The sequence below is a fragment of the Ranitomeya variabilis genome, chromosome 4 (genome assembly GCF_051348905.1).
Source record: "Ranitomeya variabilis isolate aRanVar5 chromosome 4, aRanVar5.hap1, whole genome shotgun sequence".
In the NCBI taxonomy this organism is placed as follows: domain Eukaryota; kingdom Metazoa; phylum Chordata; class Amphibia; order Anura; family Dendrobatidae; genus Ranitomeya; species Ranitomeya variabilis.
Genome location: NC_135235.1, coordinates 712,481,063 through 712,493,024, shown reverse-complemented (window position 1 = coordinate 712,493,024; position 11,962 = coordinate 712,481,063). Strand labels below are relative to the sequence as shown.

Here is an 11,962-nt window from a genome sequence, read left to right as displayed (position 1 = left end):
AACCTCGGTGTTCCAGCTACCGGTAATCTGCGCCAGGCAGGGAGGTAGCTAATTCACTGCTCTGTCCACTGGTATCACTCTCCTGTGCTTCTCTCTCCTGCACGCTCACTGCAATCTGTTCTGCTTTCAGTATAATCTCATTTAATCCCGTAGAATGTAAAGGTACCTTCACACTAAACGATATCGCTAGCGATCCATGACGTTGCAGCGTCCTGGCTAGCGATATCGTTGAGTGTGACAGGCAGCAGCGATCAGGATCCTGCTGTGATATCGCTGGTCGTTGAAGAAAGTTCAGAACTTTATTTGGTCGTCAGACCGGCGTGGATCGTCGTGTTTGACACCAAAATCAATGATACCAGCGATTTTTTACACTGATAACCAGGGTAAACATTGGGTTGCTAAGCGCAGGGCCACGCTTAGTAACCCGATGTTTACCCTGGTTACCAGTGTAAAAAAAACAAACACTGCACACTCACCTTCGCGTCCCCCGGCGTCCGCTTCCCACACTGACTGACTGCCGGCCGTAAAGTGAAAGCACAGCACAGCGGTGACGTCACCGCTCTGCTGTTAGGGCCGGCGCTCAGTCAGTGCAGGGAAGCGGACATCGGGGGATGCGAATGTGAGTATGTACTGTTTGTTTTTTTTACATTTTACACTGGTAACCAGGGTAAACATCGGGTTACTAAGCGCGGCCCTGCGCTTAGCAACCCGATGTTTACCCTGGTTACCCGGGGACCTCGGCATCGTTGGTCGCTAGAGAGCGGTCTGTGTGACAGCTCTCTAGCGACCAAACAGCGACGCTGCAGCGATCGGCATCATTGTCGATATCGCTGCAGCGTCGCTTAATGTGACGGTACCTTAAGTCTGCAAGGACAGGGTCCTCTCCCCTCTGCACTAGTCTGTCATTGTAAATTTGTTTACTATAAACGTTATCTGGAACCCCTTTTCTCATGTACAGCACCATAAAATTAATGGCACTATATAAATAAACAATAATAATAACCTCTGTCCAGGAGCTGCAGCACTTTCTCGTGGCTGCACGGCCCCTCATATGTTCTTCCTGCCTCAGACTGCTGTCCGGCACTATCTGACTCACTTTCCCTCCAAACCACAATATAATATATATACATACAAACATACATACATACATACATACAGGGGAGTCACCTAGAAATAGGATCAAAAGCTCCCCCTTGCGGCCTGGAGGGTGAACATGTTGTGTGTATTGTGATTGCCTGATAAAAGATATCCTTCATCGCTTCCAAGCGTAACATCACTCTCCCCGTGAGGAAAGCAATGCCACTGTAACAACCAGGACCCTGGGGTGTTACACTTGATTGCAGTTGTTGCTGCTAAGGGCTGCCCAACCAGTTATTAGGTTTAGGAGGCAATCACTTTTCACACACGGCCCTGTAGGTTTGGATTTTTTTCCTGTAATAATAAAGACCTTAATTTAAAAACTGTATTTTGTGTTATCTTTGTCTAATATTCACTTTTGTTTGGTGATCTGACACATGTAAGTGTGACAAACATGCAAAAGAATAGGAAATGTGTGTGCATATGTCTATGTATATACTGTATATATATATATATATATATATATATATATATATATATATATATATGTGGAAAATGGAGAAGACGTGCTAAGTGCTAGCTCACAGGCCACTGCAACGCATGATGGAGCTTGTAGTATTAGAAAACAGTACGCCTGGGGACAAGAAGTGATTTAAAAACATCAGAGTTGCGTCTGGCAGACACCAAGTGATGCTATCTGCATGATAAAGGTATATATCTATAATAGGAGTATGGATGCATTTACTGGCCAAATAATACATTAATGAATAAAAAATGAAACGAATTAGGGTAGTAGATAACGTTTTAAATATTTGGTACAGAAACCTGTGTTTGAAATAACAGAGGTCAGACATTTCCTGTAGTTCTTGACCAAGTTTGCACACACTGCATCAGGGATTTTGGCCCATTCCTCCATACAGATCTGCTCCAAATCTTTCAGATTTCAGGGCGGTTGCTGTGTAACATTGATATTCAGCTCTCTCCAAAGATTTTCTATTGGTTTCAGGTCTGGAGAACGGCTAAGCACACCAGGACCTTGAAATGCTTCTTACAGAGCCATTCCTTAGTTGCTCTTGCTGTGTGTTTTGAGTCATTGTCATGCTGAAAGACCCAGCCACGACCCATCTTCAATGCACCTACTGAAAGAAGGCCAAAATCTTGCGATCCATGACCCATTCATCCTCACTTCAATATAGTGCAGTTGTCCTGTCTGCTTTGCAGAAAAGCACCCCAAAGTATGATGTTTTCCCCACCATGCTCCATGGTTGGAACAGTGTTCTTGGAGTTGCACTCATTCTGCTTCTTCCTCCAAATATCGCGAGAGGAGTTGATAGCAAAAAGTACTATTTTGTCTCATCTGACAACATGATCTTCTCCCTTGCCTCCTGTGGATCAATCAGATGGCCATTGGGGAACTTCTAACGGGCCTTGACATATGCTGGCGTGAGTATCAGGACCTTGCGTGCCCTGAAAGATTTTAATCCATGACGGCGTAGTGTGTTTGTAGTACTACTACTGGCACTCCTGCATGGTGTCCCCTTCCCCTTCCCCCTCCATGCAGGGACGCCGGCTTACTCACTGCCCCAGACCCTCGGCACAATCATCTGCATTTTCCTGCTTCCTGGTTGTGTGAGTGCTGCAGCGGCGCACCTAGTACACACATGTGCACACTCCTTCATTCTTAAAGGGGCAGCACAAGCATATACTGAATACCCTCCAGCTTGTTTTTCAGAGCTATTTAGTATAATTACTACACCTGTAAGATGGCTTCCAGCCAATTGCTAGGAGTTATCCTGTTGAGACCTTAGCAATAATGTAAAACGTGTAGGACAGAGGAGAGACTGTTTGGGATAAGGGAATACTCTAATTTTACCCCATTATGGCAAAATCAGCGACTGGTGGACTTTGACAAATTTACTGGTTTCAGAGGTTGGGAATCAAGGGGAATTCAGACTTTAGATCAGTTAGTAGGAAATGGAACACTTAAAAGCTTTAACAAACTACAAAAAGAGTTTGCATTGCCTCACGGCCTCTTCTTTCGATACCTACAACTTAGATCTGCATGCATAATTCATTTTAGTGCTGTGGCACCGGATATACGAAATATTTACTAGAGACTCAATAGCAGCGGCAAAATACACCACCGGCTTAATTTCAAACATCTATCAGAAACTCTCTCAGTCTCACATGGGAGACCATCCCTTGACCGCTACATTAAAATAGGAAGCAGATGTGATGCGGATTATGGAAGTTTTGAATCCCCAATGGCTGTAGATCTTTTGCGAACATTGTATCAAGCTTACAAACTTATTGCACAACATTGGCCAGATGGTCAACCACCGACAGTTAATGAGTTAATAAATAAGCAAAACCATATTATTTGGTTGGAAATTTGACAACATCTGGGGAACCTGGTTGAATGTTCCATGTCTACCATCTGGAGTACTCCAGAGAAATAACATATGGCAATTTCTGGCTTCATGAACACTTGTAGTATCATCAATCCAGGTTAAATGAGATAAGTAGGGCGAGTACACATGCAAACTAATTATGATAACTGAATGGCAGATATTCTAATGTATACACACCACAAAAAAAATAATATGAATACAGATTTCTCTGGAGTATTATCGGGGAGGGATGGTTGTATTAGTTTGAATGAAAAAAATAAATAAATAAATCGAATCCTTGGAAGATGACAACTTTATTATATTTTATGTAGAACAATAACATATAATGATACCATGTAACATTGAAAATATTTGTCCTACTGATGTCTCTTTGTAAAAACTATTGTGTAATTTTCTTAATAAAAATTATCTAATAAAAAAGTGTGTATTATAGACCATGAAATATAGTAATTTCCCTTTCTCATTCAATAATAAGTCTGTCTTTTATATGTTTTTGTACAATTTGTCAATAATGTATATAGTTTGAGTTATTTTTGATGGTCAACAAAATACTATTTTCCAGTAATTCATTTTTCACACTCTAGGTATGATAATGTCATTTCCTTTGTGTGGGATTTTGACTTCTCATTCCTCATGTTTGGTCCTGTTAAAATATAAACACTTCTGTAAACCTCCCATGCTGGCGCGGTTCCAGCAGTGTCAGCACTTGCAATTCGGGGGCTCAGGTTTTTATGTCATATGAGCCCTGCTTCCAATTAGCACTGGCTTCACTGTTCTCACCTTCAAACAAATCGAACAATAAGAGGAAGTCAAAGAAGTCACAGCACTGGCTTCTAGGGTTGAGCGACTTTTACTTTTTTAGGATCGAGTCGGGTTTCACGAAACCCGACTTTCTCAAAAGTTGAGTCGATTGAAATCGGCCGATTATCGCGAAAAGTCGGGGATCGACCGAAACACGAAACCCAATGTAAGTCAATGGGAAATCAAAGTCTCTCTCTCTCTCCCCTCCGTGCAAAGCATTGGTTGTGTTGGACTGTGGAAATCGCTACATCCCAAACGGTAATATGGCAGTTATACCCCCTGTGACGCCGCAGAAAACAAGCCGGAACCTATGTCATCACGTTGCCCACACTCCTTCATTGGCTGAAAAAATGGCGGGGAAAGCGTCATACGAAACGCAACTTTGGCGTGAAGATCGCCGACCGCATGGCCGAACCCACAGTGGGATCGGGTCGGGTTTCATGAAACCCGACTTTGCTGAAAGTCGGCGATTTTTGAAAATGTCCGATCCGTTTCGCTCAACCCTACTGGCTTCATGTTCAATACATCGAGGGCGGGGACAGTGAAGCTGGGGCTGATTGGGCACAGGGCTTGTGTGATGCAACAACCTCATGAGCCCCAGGAATGTGAGTGACGATACCACTGGAACAGCACCGGTACGGAAGGTGAATATGATTTTTTTTTTTATTTTAACAAGGCAAAACATGATGACAACTCCTTTAAGAAAACACAATTTCCGTTTAAAACATTTCCCACATTAAGAACATGAAAAAGGCTTTTCCCCTGTGTGAATTCTCTGGTGCTTAAGCAAATCTGATTTCCGGATAACACATTTCCCACATTCTGAACAGGAAAAAGGCTTCTCCCCTGTGTGGGTTCTCTGGTGGTAATCAAGAACCGATTTCCAGATGAAACATTTCCCACATTCTGAACATGAAAAAGGCTTCTCCCCTGTGTGAATTCTCTGGTGCTTAAGCAAAACTGATTTCTGGCTAAAACAATTCCCACATTCTGAACAGGAAAAAGGCTTCTCCCCTGTGTGAATTATCTGGTGCTTAAGCAGATTTGATTTCTGGCTAAAACATTTCCCACATTCTGAACAGGAAAAAGGCTTCTCCCCTGTGTGGTTTCTCTGGTGGTGATCAAGAACCGATTTTCGGCTAAAACATTTCCCACATTCTGAACAGGAAAAAGGCTTCTCCCCTGTGTGAATTCTCTTGTGCTTAAGCAAATCTGATTTCTGGCTAAAACATTTCCCACATTCTGAACAAGAAAAAGGCTTCTCACCTGTGTGGGTTCTCTGGTGCTGATCAAGATGCACTTTCAGGTTAAAACACTTCCCACATTCTGAACAGGAAAAAGGCTTCTCACCTGTGTGGGTTCTCTGGTGGTGATCAAGAGACGATTTCTGGATAAAACATTTCCCACATTCTGAACATGAAAAAGGCTTCTCCCCTGTGTGAATTCTCTGGTGCTTAAGCAAATCTGATTTCTGGCTAAAACATTTCCCACATTCTGAACAAGAAAAAGGCTTCTCACCTGTGTGGGTTCTCTGGTGCTGATCAAGATGCACTTTCAGGTTAAAACACTTCCCACATTCTGAACAGGAAAAAGGCTTCTCACCTGTGTGGGTTCTCTGGTGGTGATCAAGAGACGATTTCTGGATAAAACATTTCCCACATTCTGAACAGGAAAAAGCCTTCTCCCCTGTGTGAATTCTCTGGTGCTGAAGCAGAGATGATTTCTGGCTAAAACATTTCCCACATTCTGAACAGGAAAAAGGCTTCTCCCCTGTGTGAATTCTCTGGTGCCTAAGCAAAAGTGATTTGTGGCAAAAACATTTCCCACATTGTGAACAGGAAAAAGCCTTCTCCCCTGTGTGAATTCTCTGGTGCTTAAGCAAATTTGATTTCTGGTTAAAACATTTCCCACATTCTGAACAAGAAAAAGGCTTCTCCCCTGTGTGACTTCTCTGGTGCGTACGCAAATCTGATTTTTGGTTAAAACATTTCCCACAATCTGAACAGGAAAAAGGTTTCTCCCCTGTGTGAATTCTCTGGTGGTAATCAAGAACTGATTTTCGGTTAAAACATTTCCCACAATCTGAACAGGAAAAAGGCTTCTCCCCTGTGTGAATTCTCTGGTGCTGAAGCAGAGCTGATTTCTGGCTAAAACATTTCCCACATTCTGAACAGGAAAAAGGCTTCTCCCCTGTGTGAATTCTATGGTGCTGAAGCAGAGCTGATTTATGGTTAAAACATTTCCCACATTTTGAACAAGAACATCTGTTCTCTGCTGTGTGAATTGTTTGATGTTTAAGAAAATGCTTTTCAAGCGGAAAGCTATTTCCATATTCGGAAGGTGAAAACGGCTTCTTTGATTTAGGAGCAGTTTGTTTTTTAATGCTTATTTTATGACTTTGATTTTCCTTAGTAGTTGGTAAGGAATCAGAAGACAGGACCCATTTCAAAGGATCAGATGACAGATCTTTGCTGTGAAGGCATGATGGTATATCTGGCGTAATGACATTCACTTCAATTGTATCCCGTGTGATCTCAAGATCCTCTGATTTGAAAATTGAAGATGAAAGCTGCCCCTCTGATCTCCTGGTACAGTAATCTGCTAAGAATAAAACCAATTATTTTTCCACGAAATATCAACAATTTAATATTTTTTGAACATTTCTACTTAAACGGTCATTAAAAATGGCAACTTATGTAATATATTTGAATTATTCACCAACAAAATGACAGTTCACAGTCTAATAGAAAACATCATAGGATGAACCAGTGGAGCGTGGGGTTCAACAGTCAACAGTTTGTTCATGCTGCCTCCCAAATATGGAATAAAAAGCCACCAAACAATGTTATGTAGACAAAATAATACCAATGAAAAGTTCTACTCATCTTACAAAAAACAAGTCCCCTCTCAGGTCCATCATCTGTCAATGGAAAAAAACAGAGGTTTCTACATTATTAGTGGCTTGAAAAGCAACATCACTTCCATAAACCAATCTAGCAATATCCACTCTCCAAAGTTAAATCTCCCCCTCGCTTACTAGCCTTGCAGTGTGCTCAAACCACATTTAGCATCCATGTATTTGGCATTACTATAGTGAGAAGAACCCACTTAATTTATGGTGCGTGTGTCTTCTGGAGCACAATCTTGGCACTATGTGTTGGGTAATAAAACGGTAAATTTTCCATTTTTACTCTCCAACATCCACTGTGCGCTAATTAACGGAAAGTGGCTGTGGAGTCAAAATTGTCACTACTCCTAAAGATTAATTCACAGAGGGTTATACTGTCCAAAATGGAGTCACTTTATAGGGATTTCTACTGCTCTGGTTTTCTGACATTTTGTCATATTAGGGCTTTTACAAATGCTGTGTCCCAGCTTCTCTGGGATCTGCTCTTATGCCGTCTGCTTATTCATTCTATAGGCGGCGCTGGTAATGGAGGAGACATAAGAACCAGAAGCTCTGGGGGGCGCAGACTGTCGAGCCACCAAGTTTAAGTTGCCTGCAACCTGTGATACCATCCATTCTGGCAGGGGTACCATCCATGGGTTTGGGTGTGCACGCTGTCCAGCTAGAGTAATCTGCTCCTTACTTCAGCCAACTGGAAAGCACCACACCCCACTAAAGCTTGAAGCATATTGCTGGAAGCTGCGAGATACAGGCTGGTTCTCCTCTGGTTCAGTCCTCTGTACTCAGCTCCCAGCTTGGGTATTTGTTTCCTGTTGTGACTCCGGCCTGTTTACTGACTACTCTTGTGTCTTTTGATTTTGTATTTTCTCTTCCCTCACGGTTGTAGCCAGACTACCTGACTATTCTTCTTGTCATCTCATACTACTGAAATGCAAATATCAATGTGGTCCAAGCCTAGGGGTCTGTGTGTAAATCCAGATGTAAAGGGGTTAAAGAAGTTAAAGGATGATGGGCAAAACTGCAACTATATAACACACCTACTGAAATAATCAAGCTGAACAGTCTTTTTAAGTATAAAAAGAAACAATGAGTAACTAACGGCAAAACCTCGTCGGGGTAATTAAAGTATGGAACTCAGTGGCTCTTAGAAAATATTGGCCTTTACGATAGCAATATAAACTATCACATTAATTTCAACAAGAAATATACTTTTAAATAAAACTATATATAAGGCTGTGTGCGCACATTGCGTATTTGCTACACGGTTTCTGCATCTCTTGGCAGAAAAACGCAGCTGACAATACACGTGGTTTTATGCGTTTTTGCATATCCAAAGAGCTAAATAAAGATATATTTAAAAAAAAAAAATATTAATTGTGATGTAATTTCCTTGTTCAACAAGATATCCTCATTAATATTAAATAAAGACACACCAGCCTATGTAGGAGCATTAACATAATTAACCTACATATGCTGTAACAAAAAAGCAATTGTCAGAAATCTGCATGAAATGCAATATCTGTTTTATTATTCAAAATATTTTTAAAAAAATTGCCCGGGCTCCCGCATAGTTTTCATAACCAGCAGAGGGAAAGCCGACAGCTGATGTAAATATTCTGGGAAGGAGCCAAAAGCCAAAGATTTGCAGGCTACGAGTATAAATATCAGCTCACAGCCATTTGCTTAGCCTTTACTGGCTAGTTTACAGGGAAACCCCAGAAAAAAAATTGACATGGGTTCCTCCTATAAGCTCGAACCAGCTAAGGCTTGACAGACAGCTGCAGGGTGTTATTAATAGCCTGGGAAGGGACCATGGATATTGGCATCCCCCAGGTTAGAAACTTCAGCTCTCAGCCACCCCAGAAATGGCACATCTTATAGATGCGCCAGTTCTGGCACTTAGCCTCGCTCTTCCCACTTGCCCTGTAGCGTTGGCAAGTGAGGTTCATATCTGTGGGGTTGATGTCGCCTTTGTATTATCAGGTGACATCAAGCCCACAGGTTAGTAATGGAGAGACTTCTATAAGACACCTATCCATTACTAGCCCTAATGATATTGTATAAAACACAGACACCCAGAATAAAGTCCTTTATTTGAAATAATCACAGACTCCTTTATTGAATCAAAATGTACCATATTTACTGAATGCCTAATCTCCAACTCCCTTGTCTCCCGCAAACAATCAAAACAATAATAAACGAACATATACTATCCTGTCCGCCGTAGTCCATTTAATATCAAGTGTCCCACGGCGATCTCACGTGTAGAGCAGTCACATCAGGAGATGTGACTGCTATACCTGGCCTCCAGTGATACATTGACAGGAGGTAATTATTCCCGCAGTGTAACACTGCGCTGCTGTGAGAGTTCACTGGAGTTCATCAGCTGATCAGCTGCGATTCTCTCACTTAGGGCACTACCGCTGTGTGAGAACTTTCCCATACAGCGATGCCGTAAGTGAGAGCACCGGAGCTGATCAGCTAATCAACTCCAGTGAACTTTCACGGGGGCTCAGTGGTACACTGCAGTAGCGACTACCTCCTGTCAAAAGATGTAGCCAGATGGGAGTAGTAGTCCCATCAGACGACGCCTGGGTATACATGTCCGTCGCTTGAGTACAGACACACATTCTCCGCCCACACACAGAGACACACACGCACGTATTCTCCGCTCACACACAGACACATACATATTCTCCGCCCACACACTCTTCCTCCTTTTGACAGTATTTCCCTTTGACAATTTGCAGCGTTTTTGACAGCAAATCTGAAGCTAGTCCGCAAACCTTTTTACACCTGTGTTTTAGCTGCAGATTTGACTGACTCAGTTGAAGTCAAAGAGTCAAAAACGCAGCAGAAACGCAAAAAGAATTGGCATGCTGCAGAAAATAAAACAATACAAATACGGACAGAAATTTACTGATAATGTGCAGTACACTTCAGGATGGTCTGTGATTTCCCTTGCTTTAGTATTCCATTGCATTTTTGGAGCATTTACAGACGTAAAAAAAAATGCCACGAAAATGGATTGTGTGCATATAGCCCAATAGTGTAGAGCAGACGTTTGATAAATTTAGATCTCAAGCATTTGGAAAAGGGAATGGAGACCTTTTTAACCCCTTAACGACCAGAGGTATTTTTGGTTTTGCATTTTCATTTTTTGCTCCACTTCTTCCCAGAGCCATAACTTTTATTTTTTGTTAAATATTGTAATGTGAGGGCTTGTTTTTTGTGGGTTGAGTTGTATTTTTGAACAAGAGTTTAGTTTTAACATATTGTTTACTGGAAAACGGGAAAAAAAATTCCAAGTGCAGTGAAATTGGAAAAAAAAGGGCAATCCCACAGTTGTTTTTTGTCTTGCTTTTTTACTATATTCACTAAATACTAAAACTGACCAGCCAGTATGGTTCTCCAGATTACCACAAATTCATAGACACCAAACATATCTACGTTCTTTTTTATCTAAGTGGTGAAAAAAGAAATCCAAACTTTGTTAACCCCTTCATGACCCAGCCTATTTTGACCTTAATGACCTGGCCGTTTTTTGCAATTCTGACCAGTGTCCCTTTATGAGGTAATAACTCTGGAACGCTTCACCGCATCCTAGCGGTTCTGAGAATGTTTTTTCGTGACATATTGGGCTTCATGTTAGTGGTAAATTTAGGTCGATAATTTCTGCGTTTAACCAACAAAGAATTATCACACTGGCGCTCGTGACAAACTGGGAAAAAAGCTGCTGATACCAGACAGGTGCCGTGCCTCCCCTGTCACACCCACAGGTGAACCAAAATATTCTAAAGAAATGAGGTATCGCGCTAAAACTACTATAGACAACTTGTGCTACAAGTTGTGTGATAAACCTATTTTACCCACAGTAGATTAGACTGTCAAAATTGGTGACAGGCACATGTGAAAATGAAAAATAAACATAGGCACTTACTGCGTCATGGAGGATAGTGCCGCTAGGTGTACTGATCTGCGGATGTTGATACTGAAGGTTTCAGACCACAGGACGACAGGAGACTTGCTCTTTTGTGTGAAAAGCCCGCAGAGCCAGAAGCTCCCCGGCCGGTGGTGATCCTGGATGCGCGGCTGAAAAAATGGCCGACGCTGCTGAACTATGCAGCGTGTGATGTCACAAAGGCTACGGAGCTAGAAAGGGGCCAAAACTAACCAACGCGTTAGTTGGTTGACGAAGAGGGACGCAGTCCCTAGAAACGCGTTGGTTAGTTTTGGCCCCTTTCTAGCTCCGTAGCCTTTGTGACGTCACACGCTGCATAGTTCAGCAGCGTCGGCCATTTTTTCAGCCGCGCATCCAGGATCACCACCGGCCAGGGAGCTTCTGGCTCTGCGGGCTTTTCACACAAAAGAGCAAGTCTCCTGTCGTCCTGTGGTCTGAAACCTTCAGTATCAACATCCGCAGATCAGTACACCTAGCGGCACTATCCTCCATGACGCAGTAAGTGCCTATGTTTATTCTTCATTTTCACATGTGCCTGTCACCAATTTTGACAGTCTAATCTACTGTGGGTAAAATAGGTTTATCACACAACTTGGGTAAAATAGGTTTATCACACAACTTGTAGCACAAGTTGTCTATAGTGGTTTTAGCGCGATACCTCATTTCTTTAGAATTTCTGCGTTTATTTGTGAAAAAAATGGAAATTTGTGAAAAAAATGGAAATTTGGCGAAAATTTTGCAATTTTCACATTTTGAATTTTTATTCTGTTAAACCAGAGAGTTATGTAACACAAAATAGTTAAT

General features: G+C 42.0%; 1 protein-coding gene across 5 annotated transcripts in view; it reads right to left on the bottom strand.

The window, feature by feature from the left end:
* Positions 1-3,764: 3,764 nt before the first annotated feature.
* Positions 3,765-11,962, bottom strand: part of LOC143766547 (uncharacterized) — a 58,042-nt gene continuing 49,844 nt past the window's right edge. For 4 of the 5 annotated variants that reach the window (XM_077254310.1, XM_077254312.1, XM_077254314.1 and 1 more), the window contains exon 7: positions 3,765-6,890. In XM_077254310.1, the coding sequence (XP_077110425.1) occupies positions 5,026-6,890 (1,865 nt within the window). In that variant the 3' untranslated portion in view covers positions 3,765-5,025. The remainder of the gene's footprint in view (positions 6,891-11,962) is intronic. The other variant, XM_077254315.1, reaches the window with a different exon arrangement.